This window comes from Equus caballus, chromosome 9, assembly GCF_041296265.1.
Source record: "Equus caballus isolate H_3958 breed thoroughbred chromosome 9, TB-T2T, whole genome shotgun sequence".
NCBI lineage: Eukaryota > Metazoa > Chordata > Mammalia > Perissodactyla > Equidae > Equus > Equus caballus.
In genome coordinates this window covers 56,697,823-56,713,642 of record NC_091692.1, presented here as the reverse complement: position 1 = coordinate 56,713,642, position 15,820 = coordinate 56,697,823, and the positions used below count along the sequence as shown (strand labels likewise).

The following is a 15,820-nucleotide window of genomic DNA, read 5'->3' as shown; positions in this document are numbered from 1 at the left end:
TGCCTGATTGCTCTGGCCAGGACCTCCAGTACTATGTTAAATAAGAGTGGTGATAGAGGGCATCCTTGTCTCAATTCCTGTTTTCAGGGGGATGGTGTTCAGTTTTTGCCCATTGAATATGATGTTGGCTGTGGGTTTGTCGTATATGGCCTTTATTATGTTGAGGTAATTTCCTTCTATGCCCATTTTGTTCAGAGTTTTTATCATAAATGGCTGTTGGATCTTTTCAAATGCTTTCTCTGCATCTATTGAGATGATCATGTGGTTTTTATTCCTCAGTTTGTTGATGTGCTGTACCACATTGATTGATTTGCGGATGTTGAACCATCCCTGTGTCCCTGGTATGAATCCCACCTGATCATGATGTATGATTCTTTTGATGAATTGCTGAATTCTGGTTGCCAATATTTTGTTTAGAATTTTTGCATCTATGTTCATCAGTGATATTGGCCTGTAGTTCTCTTTTTTCGTGGTGTCCTTGTCAGGTTTTGGTATCAGCGTGATGTTGGCCTCATAGAATGTGTTAGGAAGTGTTCCATCTTCCCTAATTTTTTGGAATAGCTTGAAAAGGATAGGTATTAAATCCTCTCTGAAAGTTTGGTAGAATTCCCCAGGAAAGCCATCTGGTCCTGGGGTTTTATTCTTTGGGATGTTTTTGATTGTTGTTTCAATCTCTTTCCTTGTGATTGGTGTGTTCAAACTGTCTGCCTCTTCTTGAGTGAGCTTTGGGAGCTTGTAGGAGTCCAAGAATTTATCCATTTCCTCTAGGTTATCCATTCTGTTGGCATATAGTTTTTTGTAGCATTCTCTTATAATCTGTTGTATTTCTGCAGAGTCTGTTGTTATTTCTCCTCTTTCATTTCTGATTTTGTTTATTTGAGCTTTCTCCCTTTTTTTCTTTGTAAGTCTGGCTAGTGGTTTGTCAATTTTATTTATCTTCTCAAAAAACCAGCTCTTTGTCTCATTGATCCTTTCTACTGCCTTTTTCGTTTCAATAGTATTTATTTCTGCTCTGATTTTTATTATTTCTCTCCTGCTGACTTCGGGCTTCATTTATTCTTTTTTCTCTAGTTCAGTTAGGTGTGCTTTAAGGTTGCTTATTTGGGATTTTTCTTGTTTGTTAAGATGTGCCTGTATTGCGATGAATTTTCCTCTTAATACAGCTTTTGCTGTATCCCATATGAGTTGGTATGGCATGCTATCATTTTCATTTGTTTCCAGGTATTTTTTTATTTCTTCTTTAATTTCTTCAATGATCCACTGCTTGTTCAGTAGTGTGTTGTTTAGTCTCCACATCTTTGTGCCTTTCTCAGCTTTTTTCTTGGAATTAATTTCTAGCCTTATAGCACTATGATCTGAGAAGATGCTTGTTATTATTTCAATTTTTTTAAATTTGTAGAGGCTTGCCTTGCTTCCCAATATATGGTCTATTCTTGAGAATGTTCCACGTGCACTTGAGAAGAATGTGTATTCAGCTCTTTCAGGGTGAAGTGATCTATATATGTCTATTAAGTCCAATTGTTTTAGTTTTTCATTTAGCTCCACTATTTCCTTGTTGATTTTCTGTCTGGATGATCTGTCCATTGATGTGAGTGGGGTGTTGAGGTCCCCTACTATTATTGTGTTGTTTTTAACATCTTCCTTTAGGTCTGTTAATAGTTGCTTTATGAATCTTGGTGCTCCTGTGTTGGGTGCATAGATATTTATAAGCGTTATTTCTTCTTGATGAAGTGTCCCTTTGATCATTATATATTGTCCCTCTGTCTCTCTTTACCTGTCTTATTTTGAAATCCACTTGGTCTGATAATGAGAATTGCAACACCTGCCCTTTTTTCCTTGCTATTTGCTTGAAGTATTGTCCTCCACCCCTTCACCCTGAGTCTGTTTGTCCTTGGGGCTGAGGTGTGTTTCCTGGAGGCAACAAATTGTTGGATCGTGTTCTTTAATCCATTTTGCCACTCTGTGTCTTTTTATTGGTGAGTTCAATCCATTCACATTGAGAGTGATTATTGATGCATGTGGACTTAATGCTGTTAATCTGTCGCTCATTATCTTGTTTTCCTGCATTTCTTTTCCTGTTTGCTTTAGACTACCCATTTAATACTGCAATTTCTTACGCTGGGTTTCTTAGATTTTTCCTTATTTATGATTTGCGACTCTGTTCTGTACTTTATTTTAGTGTCTACCTTGAAGTTTGTATTTAGAATCTCGTGTATAATATAGTCTATTCTCTGGTGGTCTCTTACTTACTTGACCAATACTGATTTAGACCCTTTGCTCTTCCCCTCCTAAATAATTATTTTCATTTTTTATTCCAACTCGTCTTATTAATTGGTAGTTAGAGTGCTAAGATCATCCTTGTTTTGGTAGTTTCATTATCTTTACCCTAATGCTATAATTGAATATTTGCTATCCTGTTCTGGTTCTATCCATCGGTCTCCCTAGTCTGTGGATTGTGTCCCCTTTCTCCCTTTTTTCTTTTTTCAAGTATGAGAGCCTTCTTGAGGATTTCTTGTAATGGAAGGCTTTTAGTTACAAATTCCCTTAACTTTTGTTTGTCTGGAAAAGATTTAATTTCTCCCTCATATCTGAAGGAAATTCTTGCTGAATAGAGTATCCTTGGCTGAAGGTTTTTATCCTTTAAAGCTTTGAATATATCACTCCATTCTCTTCTAGCTTGTAGGGTTTCTGTAGAGAAATCCACTGACAGTCTGATAGGGGCTCCTTTATAGGTTATTCTCTTTTTTTCCTTACTTCCCTGAGTATTCTCTCCTTATCATTCCTATTTGCCAACTTTACTACTATGTGCCTTGCAGTAGGTCTTTTTACATTGACAAATCTAGGAGATCTAAAACCCTCCTCTACACACATTTCTCCGTTGATCCCTAGATTTGGGAAGTTCTCTTCAATAATTTCGTTAAGCACACTTTCTGCTCCATTTTCCTTTTCCATATTCTCGGGAATTCCTATGATCCTTATGTTCTTACTGCTCATTGAATCCATTATCTCTTGGAGATTTTCCTCATTTTTTTTAATTCTTAGTTCTCTTTCTTCCTCTGTCTGGCGCCATTCAGCCTGTCTATCTTCGATTATGCTAATTTTCTCCTCTATGTTGTCTACACGGGCATTCAGGGAATCCGTATTCTGTTTTATCTGGTCCATTGTGTTTTTCATCTCAAGTAATTCTGTTTTATTCTTCTTTATGATTTCAATCTTTTTTGTGAAGTAACTCCAGAACTCGGCTTGTTTCTCTATCTTTCTCTCTACCTCATTGAGTTTTTTGATTATAGCTGCTCTGAACTCCTTATCTCTTAGTTTACCTAATTCCAAGTCCTCAGGACTTAATTCTATGTTTTTATTGTTTTCCTTCTGGTCTGGGGCTTTTATAAATTGCTGGATGGTAGAGGAGCGGTTTTTTCTCATGGTGGTAGAATTCAGTTGCAGTTACAGCCTGTTGCCTCTAGATGGGGGTCAAGAGCCGCGCGTTATGAGCTTTCCACCTTGGGGCAAGATGGCTGCGCCAGTGGGTGTGCTGGAAGGGGCTGTTACTCACACGCGCCGGTCAGGGTTCAGATCAGTTCTGTTCTCTGGTCTCCCAAGGCCCTTGATTTATGGGGTCCCTGTGGACAGAAGCTTCCCCCCGTCAGCAGGTCTCCATTGAATCAGCGGCAGGAGTCCTGGATGATCCCCTGGTCGCGCGGCCCCTACCCCGCTCCTTCCCGACCAGCGCCACAGCGATCACAGACTCTAGGGGAGGGAGTGATGTTCTCTCCTACCCATTCCAGAGCCTCCGAGGCTGTAAGCAAGGTTTATGATCTCCGCCTTCTTGGTATTGTAGGTCTCTAACGAGCTGGCATTATGTTTATTCTCTGAAATTCAGTTCTTCCAATCTTTTGTTGTATTTTGGAGGGGAGAGAATCCCGGGTCAGCTCACCCTGCCATTTTGCTCCCATATGGTCTATTCTTAGTAAAGCATCAAGAGTAATCCTTTTTTGGGGTTGGCCCCATGGCAGAGTGGTTAAGTTCGCACGCTGTGCTTCAGCAGCCCAGGGTTTCGAAGGTTCAGATCCTGGACGCAGACATGGTACCGCTCATCAGGCCATGCTGAGGCGGCGTCCCACATGCCACAACTAGAAGGACCCACAACTAAAAATAGACAACTATGTACCAGGGAGCTCTGGGGAGAAATAGGAAAAATAAAATAAAATAAAAATCTAAAAAAAAGAGTAATCCTTTTAAAACATGGCCAAGAGATAATGCCTTTCTCTGTTCAGAACCCTGCAATGGTCTCCCATCTCAGAGTAAAAGCCAAGGGATTGCAATGGTCTCCAAGACCTTACCTTTCTGGCCCAGGTAACTCCACCTAATCTCCTCCTACACACCCTACTTCCCCCGTTCTGCTGTACCACTGGCCTTTTCTTTGATCAGACACACTTGCACCTCAGAGCCTTTGCATTTGCTGTTACTTCTGTCTAGAATACTCTTTGCCCACATATCTCACCCCCTTGCCTTCTTCAAATCTTTGTTCAGATACCACCTTCTCAGTGAGGATTTTCCCGACCACCCTACATAAGATAGGAACCCCTGCTACACCCAGCCTTCCCTATCCCTTCAGCTTTTCTCCACAGGACTCGTTTCCACCTGAAACGTTACACAGTACTTGTTTGTTCCTTGATTGCAGGGACTTGGATGCATTATCCAATGCTACACCCAGTACCTAAGACAATGCTTGGCACATTTTAGACAATGGTCATTGAGTGAAGGAACAAGTAAGACTGTGTGCATAAAAAACCAACAAGATACTCCTACAAAGTGAGAGAATTCAGGAAGAACCCTAAGGCTTTATTTATTAAAAATGGAATTTTAGGGGCCAGCCCAGTGGTGCAGCAGTTAAGTTCGCACATTCCACTTCAGTGGCCCAGGGTTCACAGGTTTGGATCCTGGGTGCAAACCTACATACCACTTGTCAAGCCATGCTGTGGCAGGTGTCCCGCATACAAAGTAGAGGAAGATGGGCATGGATGTTAGCTCACGGCCTGTCTTCCTCAGCAAAAAGAGGAGAATTGGCAGCAGATGTTAGCTCAGGGCTAATCTTCCTCAAAAAAAAAAAAAAACCAGGAATTTTAATCATTTTAAAATTACAATGGAAGATCACAATGGGGACTCTTTACTGCTAAATTGGGATTAACCTAACATGCTGACGTGTAGTTTATATCTGAAAAAAGACGAGGTAAAAAAGTATGGACCCATGACTTCCAGAAGCACACCAAGGAAAAATAGCCAGAGTCTATTAGACTCTGCAGATTATTCATAGTCTAACTGCAGCTGTGCCTCAGTGCTATCCTCAGATCTGTTTTTTTATCCCTAGTTCACTTCCTATCATATTCACCACAGAAGCCATGCCAAAACTTGCCACCCTCTTCAAGACTCCAAACCCTCCTCTGCCACCTCACTGTCAATAACTGACCCCTCCTGAGAAAATCAAGGCCACTCTACTTCAACTCTCTCATGTCCATCCTCCATTTCAATTTGTGTTGTATCAGCACACATTCTTTCCATACTAAGAAAAAGAAGAGTCTCTCCTTCTTTTAATTCTTCAGACAAAAGTGAGTATGATCTAAGATCTAGGTTTGCTATATAATTGCTTCCATTCCCCATTTCACATTAAAGCTAAAAACTCAATTTAAAAAGTGCTTTGAACAACTGCTATATACATGTAAATTATGTGAATGTTGGAGAGGATAAGCAATAAAACTGATTAACTTATTCAATTAACAGATAAATGGACAATGTTAATTGCATAGTTTTATAATATCCTTAGAAAAAGAAATAAGCCCGGAGGCTAAGCCAGTGCCATGCCCACCACACTCCAAGGCCAGCATCACCAAGCAAGGAGACACCAATCGTGGCGCGCGTTCGAGGCTTGGTAACACCAGCCTAGTTCTCTGAACATGGACACTGGTGCCCCGTCTGCTGAAGAAGTGAAAAAAAAACCCCACCTTGGACTCTTGTGGAAGCTTCACTGGCCAAGTCGAACAGTGAACAATGGAACAATCGTTCAAAGAGATGGGGGCATTGAGAGCTAATGGCTGTAATATCTGAGTGACAGACCCAGTGTGTTTTTTTTTTCAATTCTCTCGTAAAAGTTGGAGGAGGCCCTAATGGAGGTGTTAGCTGATAGATCGTTGAAAATATTTTTAATTGTAAATTACTAAACAAGTTTTGGCACATAACCCAAAAGCAATTCAAGGAGTTGAGTGACATTGTTATAACAAGATTTAAATGCCTCTCTCCTTTTTCATACAGACAAGGTTTCTCGAGAGTTCAATCTGCTTTTTTTTAAAAAAAGAAAAATAGCAGTAAAATTGATGGTATTCTACTTCATTACAGCAAAAAGTAATATCTATACACAAATACATGGGCATAATTGGGAGAAAAAGCTTCATTCCTCTCGTTAAGCAAATGCATTTTCAATAAAAGCGTATTTTTCTTTAAAAAAAGAAGAAGAAATAAAAAATTCCAGAATGATATTTCCAGAAACATTAAGTTCATTAGCTAATTTTATTTTTGGAATTGAATTGTTAAGCCTAAAAAGTAGAAAGAAATCATCAGCAGAGACCTTAAACACATCTAACATACAAATTACAACTATATGTCTTCATTGTTCAGCATTAAACACATTATATCACCATTTCTGCAAACAATTGTTTAAGGTATTTTAATACCAGCCTGAGCCAGTTCCACATTGAAGGCTCTCAGAGCAAAAGCAGAGCTTCTGGATTCTGCAGGGAGCAGCAGGGAGCATAAATAGCTTTCATAATCTCGTTTCCTATAACAAATAGGCAAAAAAAGATAGTTACTTTTTACTTTCCAAACTGCACACAAAAAAATACTGACCAAAATGAACTACAAACAACAAGGCTTCAAATCAAAATAGCCCTGAAATTTCTTATATTTTATACCTGTTTTTCTACAATTATAAAAAACATTATCTGCCCCCAATCCCAGATCAGTTAAAAAGAAGAAATAATCAATCTCTATTAATTTATTTTGACTTATAAAGTACTTATAGTTTTCATTGTTTCAGGATCTCTTTGGTTTTAATAAGAACTCAAATGATGGGCTGGCCCTGTGACCAAGTGGTTAAGTTTGCACTCTCAGCTTCAGTGGCCCAGGGTTTCGCCAGTTCGAATCCTAGGTGTGGACATGGCAACACTCGTCAAGCCATGCTGAGGGGACATCCCACACAGCAGAGCCAGAAGGACCTACAACTAGAATATACAACTACGCACTGGGGGGCTTTGGGGAGAAGAGGAAGGAAAAAAGAATTCAAATGAGCTACAGAAGTAGAAATCAAGAAAATAGTTCCAGCAAGTACTGGTATGAACTCACAGTTTTTAATACACAGATAAATACATATATAAGACATAAAGAGAAAAAACAATACAGGGGGTGTGTGGGGTGGTGTGCTGGTGTGAATGTGCACACACCTGCACAGATGTTTCCTCACAGCATCTGCTGAGAGAGCCTAGAAGCAATGATACTCCCCTAAAACCCCAGAATCAGTGAACACACCTAATACCTAGATTCCGGTTTCTAAACACCATTCTCCTCTGAAAGAAGGACTCCTTGGAGGAAAGACTGACTCCAGGACTGGGGCAGAGACAATACAAGATAAGTCTGAAACATCTTCTTGAGCAGCAAGTAAAGAAACAAAGAATGGAGGGACTTATCAAAAGGACAAAGAAATTGCCTTGACAAAGTTCTCAGTGGCCAAGTCTGGGACAATTTGAGCATCAAAAAAACGATAGTACCAGCCTATAGCAGGACTCCATAAGCCCATACCAATATAAATTAATGAATAAATAAATAGGAAGAAAAGGAAAAACTTGAGAACCAGTACAATGCCAACTGATAAATCTAGAAGATATGATGGAATTGTTTTTAAAAAATTATCATTTTATACCTATAACTGATTCAGGCAAAAATCATCAATAAAAGTCTGAAAACATTAAATGAGTAAAAGTTTGATAGGAACAGGATATTTACACAGTATTGAAGTATCCCCTCACAAAATATGCATTACTAACTAATGAAAATTGTTATTAATTAAATTTAGAGGGGAGAAACTTGAAGGACACCTTCTCAACCAAGTAATAAAAAGTTCACAGCACACTAATAGTATAAATCAACATCATGTGCTTCCTGATATGATACTGATAAAAGCACATCACTTCTGTAAATATTCCTGCCAAAAACGTATAAATCATGAGGAAACATTAAATAAACCCAAATTGAGAGAGATTCTACAAAGTAACTGACCTCTTCTCTTCAAAAAACATCAAGCTCATGAAAGATAAGGAAAGACTAAGAAACTGTTTCAGACTGGAGAGAACTAAAGAGTTAGGACAATTAGGGCCGGCGCAGTGGTTAAGTGCACACGTTCAGCTTCGGTGGCCTGGGGTTCGCCAGTTCGGATCCCAGGGGCGGACATGGCACCTCTTAGCAAGCCATGCAGTGGTAGGCGTCCCACATATAAAATCAACGAAGATGGGCACGGATGTTAGCTCGGGGCCAGTCTTCCTCAGCAAAAAGAGGAGGACTGGCAGCAGATTTTAGCTCAGGGCCAATCTTCCTCCAAAAGAAAAAAGTTATGACAATTAAATGCACCACAAAATCCCAGATAATATGAAAGACATAATAGAATAACCAGCAAAATTTGAATGGAATCTCTGGATGAGATATAATACTGAATCAATTTTAATATCTTGATTTTCTTGGTTGTACTATGGTTACATGAGAGAGAATCCTTGTGTATTAAGGAATACACACCAAAATATTAACGGAGGTAATAGTGCATCATGTCTACATCTTATTCTCAAATGGTTCAGAATGTTAACAATGAGGGAATTTGGATGAAGAGTGTATTCGAGCTCTGTGCACTATTTCTGTAATTTTCATGTAAATTTGCAATTACTTCAAAATACAAAGTTAAAAAAATATACAATCTTTACTATATACATTCTAGAATGACTTAAATATAAGGTACTTAACAAACTGCCTAACGACAAGAGTACTTTCATTGTAATATACTGGAACTTTATAACGTTATTTCCTATAAAAGAGTATTCAATATAAAATGGGTCCAATCTCATTCCATGGAGTTTAGGTACTGAAATTCAGACTACTCCCACTTTTCAAGTGGTTCACATTTTGTCATGTGCCTAACAAAGAACTTAAAGCCCTTCTAGCTACTCCCTTCACAATTTCTCCCAACTTCCACACAAACAAAAGGAAGAGATCATGAAAAGTAACCCTGCTATCACAAGACAGCTCTACTAAAAAAAATCTCACCTTTAGCGGTTTCAGCTACAAAAGGGACAGTGCAGGCCAAACAGCTCTAGAGTTTATACTTTTAATATATATAGAGAGAAAAATATTTTTAAATTTTATATTACTATAAAAAGTCTCAACTTCAAAAGTGTTTAAAACATTTAAAAGTTAACATGAGGGGGCTGGCCCGGTGGCACAGTGGTTAAGTGCACACATTCCACTTCGGCTGCGCGAGGTTTGCCAGTTCAGATCCTCGGTGCGGACATGGCACCGCTTGGCAAGCCATGCTGTGGTAGGGGTCCCACGTATAAAGTAGAGGAAGACGGGCACGGATGTGAGCTCAGCACCAGTCTTCCTCAGCAAAAAGAGGAGGATTGGCAGCAGATGTTAGCTCAGGGCTAATCTTCCTCAAAAAAAAAAAAGTTAATATGAAACAGTGAGAAAACACTGAATAGGAATCAAAACTACAATCTTCATTTCCATCATTCCACTAGTTATTGACAGAAATGATACCAGCCAAGTCTATTTCCTAATTTGCAAAATTAGGCTTGATAAGCTACCTGTTTCATATCTCCTAAAAATAACCAAGATGTGAAGTAGTTCGAGTTTCTTGCATGGAAATGAAAATGAAATGAAGACATAATAGAACTGTAACAACTCTGGGGAAATAAGATATTCTATACAGCTAAGAGTTGTCCTGTGAACAATTTTTAAAAATTTTTGGTTGGAAATTTTTCTCAACAATATTACCCATTTCTTTACATTAAATGGGATATACTGATCATTTAACCATTTCTTCATCACTCAGGATCACTGTGTATTGGTATACAAGGATATGTAAGTGGCTAACCAAGGTCCAGTTACCTGAGAACTGCTCCAGATAGTAAGAAATGCCATATTATGATGACTTTATACAGCAATGGGGCCAGTAACCTTCATTCATTAATTCTAACATTTATTCAGTGCCTACTATGTGCCAGGCACTGTGCTAGACACTGAAGATAGGTATAGACTTCAGTCTAGTAGGGAGAGACAGACATGAGAAATAAGCATATTTGGTGTTAGAATTGTGCTAGTTGCACAGACCTGTGGCATCAAGGCGCAAAGAAACAAGTGGTTCCCCAGTGGAGCTGGAGGAAGATGGAAAACAACTGCACTTCCAGATATGACCACCAGCATCTCCTCACCTCCTTATTATAGCACTAATCCCAAAGCCTGAGGCAGTGTTCCTGAAAACCAAACTCCAACAAGCCTATGTGAGAGATTACGTGTGAGATTTTCCCAGGAAGCTAGATTCCTAGGATAGCTCTGGCTGGCTAACCTGAAGTTATGGCCTGGTATCTTTGCTGACATTTGGAGGCTTTGTGTAATATGTCCAAAACAATTCTGCACAAATGATTTCAGAGGCCAAAGCGTGCAAAGATCAATGGACAGTCAGAAGCTAAAAGTTTTAATCTTCCTTTCAAATTTCATTTTGTTTTTATTTTAAAACTACTCACTGAGCAATTGTTATGTGCCAGCATTTTCATATACACCATCGCACATTTAATCCTGACAACTAGGCTATAAAGCAGTAGAAATTCACAAGTGAGGAAACAGCCAAATCTTAAAGTAAGTAACTCTTCCAAGTGACAGAGCTGGGAGGAAAAACTCAGATCAAGTCTGCCTGCAAAATCCAGGCTTTTTAATAAACCTCTAAAATCAATAGCTTCCACTCCACTCAAATACCAACATGGACAGATTAAGTATCTCGCCATGAGGCCAGCCAGTGGCACAGTGGTTAAGTTTGCACGTTCCTCTTCGGTGGCTGGGGGTTCACCGGTTCAGATCCCGGGTGCGGACATGGCACCACTTGGCAAAAGCCATGCAGTGGTAGGCGTCCCACATATAAAGTAGAGGAAGATGGGCATGGATGTTAGCTCAGAGCCAGGCTTCCGCAGAAAAAAGAGGAGGTTAAGCAGCAGTTAGCTCAGGGCTAATCTTCCTCAAAAAACAAACAAACAAAAAGTATCTGGCCATGTGTGAATACATATATTTGATAAAAGTTGTCATGTGATATCCATACAATAGTAGTGGAGGAATACATAAGAAATTTATAAGAGTGATTATTCTGATTATTCACCTCTGGATAGGAAAGTCAGGATACTACTGGTGTCAGGGAAAAATTGCACTCGAAAAGTGGGTATGAGTGGTATACATTTTGGTAACTTCAATTTTTTATCATAAAAAAACTTTAAAATATATAAAAATGACTACAACCTTTTAGCAGTTTGGGCTTTTACAATTCTTAATGCCCTGATTTCTACTACTGCTATAATCAACAACAAGGTGGGGGAGGAACACCATGAAAGAGAGATTAAAAACAAAACAAAACACTGAAATGCATGGGAATTTTACATTGTTATGCTACAATGGAATTCATTGGATTTACTAGCCCAATCAAATCCAAGGTACTTTATTCTAGCACTTCTCCGAAGTCCTGGAGACCGAGTACTTGGAGCCTTTCTACCACAGTTATGAAGCAAGGGCAGCAAAAGGGCAGCGAGGGCTGAGTCATGTCTCCGCAGTCAGGCCTGGATTCCAAGGCAGGCCCCTGCCCAGATGTGCCGGGGGACCGGATCCATCCAACTCGACTCCACAAACGATTAACAGCGACTCCCATGTGCCAGGCCTTTCCAGTGTCACCAGGGCGAACAAAACCGTCCTCAAGCCCCTGACTTTATGAGGCTATTCCACTGAACCTCAGGCAAATTCCCTGATCTCTCTAAACTTCCATTTCCTCGTTTATTAAATGAGATACTGTGGCTTATACTGTACTCACTGTGCCCTTGCTTTGTGCCACACATGGTTCTAAATGCTTTAATCCACGTGACTCTAAATCGCAAGTCTACCTTTGCCCATCACAATTGGCAAGGAAGATTAAGCAAATGACTTGTAAACTACTTTGTATAATGCCTGACAAACAGGAAGGACTCAAAGTGACCTACTGTTGTAATTAAAACTAATTACTACTCGTCTTTCAAATTTAAAAAAGCTATGCATGCAAAACGTTTAATTAGGTAAAAATTAAGGTTCAGGCAAGGTGACAGACAAGGATTCTTACCACTATTTTGTGACCCGTGTGAAAGTTCCTGCTGCCTCACTGCCCCCCGCCCGGAGCCCACCTGAGCGCACACGCAGAGGGCTGCCAGCAAGGCGCCGGTCCGCGAGCCCCGGCCGGCCGCGAGCCCCGCCGCGCCCACGCGGGCCCCTTCCGGCTGCTCCCCGACCTCCCGTGGGGAGCAGGCCCGGCTCGCTCACCGCAGCAGCTCCATGCAGTAGGCGTCAGTGCCCGAGGCGCCCAGTCCGCTGGCTGCCGCCACGTTCCGTCCAGGGCCCGCGAGACCTGGGACCCGCCGCCCGCGCGCCCACAGGCCCGGAACGCCGAGCCGCAGGGGGCCACACGCCGAACCAGGAGCGGAGACCGCCATGACACGGACGCCGCATGCCCTCCGACCCCGCGCCTGCGGTGCGCAAGCACGCCTCGCCACGCCCCCGGCAGGTCCCGCCGCGCGCTTCTCGGCTGCGGGAGGCAGGCTCCGGACGCCGCTTGGAGAAGAGGCAGGTGTCGCTGTGGCCCTGTGCATCTGGGCCGCCGCCGTGCTTTTCCCCCTTGGTTCCAGGAAAGCCCCGCCTAAATTCAGTCGATCCCGCCAGGCTCTCCCCCTCCCTTCCAGATCCTTATGAAGATGTATTTATCAAGGTAGGAGGGTAAATTTTGACAGTTTACTAGATTGATTTATAACTTTTAAATATTTGTTCTCACAGTATGTGAGCCTCTTTTAGTACTCTTACCCTCAGACCCGTCAAATATTAGAGTTGGGTCTTGTTGCCACCACCCCGTCTAAGCCAACAGCTGCCTATATCTGGATCCCAGTGACACTTCCTGCCCAGATTTGCCCAAAATGTTCATGCTGCAGCCAGACTGGGTTCTTTCGAAAATGTACATCTGATCATGACCCTTTCCTGCTTTGACAACTTTTCCTGCGCAGTATTGGATAATGCTTCTCCCTGATAATGGCCTCTATTTACCTTTCAGCCTCAACTCTGGCCATTTGCATTTGTGACTCCAGTTTAATGTTTCTCCTTAACCCAAGGGAGAGTGCCCTGTTGTCTGGACTAAAGAACTGTGGCCGATTCACCCTGCTTTGGTTTTCCTCCCTGAGACTGCCTCTCTGTGGCCTATGCAGTAGCAGGACCTCAGTCCCACCTGCATAATATCCTCTCTTTCCTGTGGGCTTCTATCCTTCAGCTATCACAGACACACACTGGTGTTTTCGATACCACAGTTTAAACCTGATGTGTTAAAAAAAAAAAAAAAAGGAAAAAGAAATCACTCATCTTCATCTCCGGTTCTGATCTCCTGCACAGCTGGACTTTTCCATGTAGACATCTTGCCACTACTTCAAAGTCCACATGTCTAAAAACCAAACCAAACTAGCTCCTCTTCTTAGTCTCTTTATTTATCTGAACAGTGTCCTCCTTCTCACAGTCAACCGGGCGAAACACTTTGGAGTCATCCTTACCTCTTTTCTCTTCTATATCTAATATATCTAACTGGGCTGGTCCTATCAATTCTTTTTCCTTCACATACTCAAAGCCATGGCAGCATAGCTGGTGCAAAACTACTTGGATTCAGATCCTGGCACCAGCTCCTACTATCTTTGTGACCTTGGGTGACAGACTTACCTTTTTTTGTGCTGCAGATTCCTTGCCTATAAAATGGAAATAATAATAGAACCTACTTACGAAGGTTCTTGTGAGAATTAAATGAATTAATACGTTAAAGGCAGTTGGGGCAGTATCTGGCCCATAATAAGTGCTCAACACAAGTCATCTATATAGGGGAAACTTTAAGGAAGACTTTTAAAAGGACCAAAAACATTGCTGTTGTCTCAGTGGAAAGCTAGACATTGTCCAGGTTATCTGATTCTATGAGGTCTCTGTGCCTTTCATTGTCTTTGAGCTATTTTACAATTCTGTAAGTTACAGAATATTGACAGTAATGCAGATGATTCTTGTTCTAAATATGTGAATTGTGTCCATAGGAGATTCAGTTGATTATTGTTCTTTGGATATCGACCAGTTTTGCCAGTTTGGGATCTATTAAGCAGTTTTACTTAAGCATTCCTGACTGCCTGTATATGTCTGGTACTTTGAATCCTCCTTCAAACTGGTTGTAGCATCTTCCTGGTTCTCTCAATTAATGAATTAAGTGAAGTTTTTGACATGTGTTCATTTTATATCTGTATGAGTGTCGTGATTATACTGTTTTGTTAAAAATTATTTTTAATGGCTACCATTAGCTGTTATAACTTCTCTTCCATTGTATTTCCAGTACCCAGGTTGACATCTTTCTGATGGACCTATTTCATTTGTTCTTGTCTCCAGGCCACTCAATCTGTATTGAAAAATACAGGGGCTGGCCCTGTGGCCCAGTGGTTAAGTTCATGTGCTCTGCTTCAGCGGCCCAGGGTTTTGCCAGTTTGAATCCTGGGCACAGACATGGCACCGCTCATCAAGCCATGCTGAGGTGGCATCCCACATGCACAACTAGAAGGACTCACAACTAAAAATACACAACTTTGTACCAGGGGGCTTTGGGAGAAAAAGGAAAAATAAAATCTTTAAAAAAAGAAAAAGAAGGGGCCGGCCCGGTGGCGCAGCGGTTAAGTTCGCACGTTCCGCTTCTCGGCGGCCCGGGGTTCGCTGGTTCGGATCCCGGGTGCGGACATGGCACTGCTTGGCAGCCATGCTGTGGTAGGCGTCCCACGTATAAACTAGAGGAAGATGGGCACGGATGTTAGCTCAGAGCCAGGCTGCCTCAGCAAAAAGAGGAGGACTGGCAGTAGTTAGCTGAGGGCTAATCTTCCTCCAAAAAAAAAAAAAAAGAAAAAGAAAAATACAGCCATTTCTAGTTATCACAAATGCATTATAAAGGTGTTATGAGCCTGTAGATACATAAACCTGAAGACAGAATTCCAATTAATAGCAATAAAGGAAAAATTAAGAACTTTTAAAATTATGCTATGGATAACACCGTCACCGACTAACATTATTTAAACATCTATTATTTGCTAATCTTGAAATTAATTTTTTTATAGATACTACTGCCGTCTTTTTTTAGAACTATGAGCACATGAATATCAAAACCAATATATTTGAAATATGCATACACTTTTATTCAACCAGGGTTATAGTCAAGGCAGAAGCTCAGCACTTAACCAAAAAATTAACAGTAAGAAATAAATGACCACAGAAGCATGACTTGTTAACTTGGCCTTTAGCTGTGGCATTTGCTTACTGTCTTCTTTGAGTATATGACTCTCTCCATGATGATTATAACTGATCCATCTGTGTAACTGTGGATGAAATATAATAAGATTTCTTTCCAAGCTTTAGCCGAATAAAAACTGTCCTTTGGTTGATTGCTACGTTTTAAGGAGTT

At 40.9% G+C, this 15,820-nt stretch overlaps 1 protein-coding gene across 11 annotated transcripts in view; it reads right to left on the bottom strand.

Moving 5' to 3' along the window:
• NDUFAF6 (NADH:ubiquinone oxidoreductase complex assembly factor 6) overlaps nucleotides 1-15,269 on the bottom strand; it is a 42,682-nt gene extending 27,413 nt beyond the window's left edge. For 2 of the 11 annotated variants that reach the window (XM_070222369.1, XM_070222364.1), the window contains exons 1-3: nucleotides 12,634-12,808; nucleotides 6,726-6,829; nucleotides 4,961-5,096 (exon numbers count right to left, since the gene is read on the bottom strand). Coding sequence is in view for 5 of the 11 variants with exons in the window: in XM_023648721.2 (XP_023504489.2) it covers nucleotides 6,730-6,829; nucleotides 12,634-12,959 (426 nt within the window). In the remaining 6 variants the exon portion in view is untranslated. Of the gene's footprint in view, nucleotides 1-4,960; nucleotides 5,097-6,725; nucleotides 6,830-8,322; nucleotides 8,343-12,633 lie in introns of those variants that run through there. The other 9 variants (XM_070222363.1, XM_023648721.2, XM_070222368.1 and 6 more) reach the window with 9 other exon arrangements.
• Nucleotides 15,270-15,820: the final 551 nt, after the last annotated feature.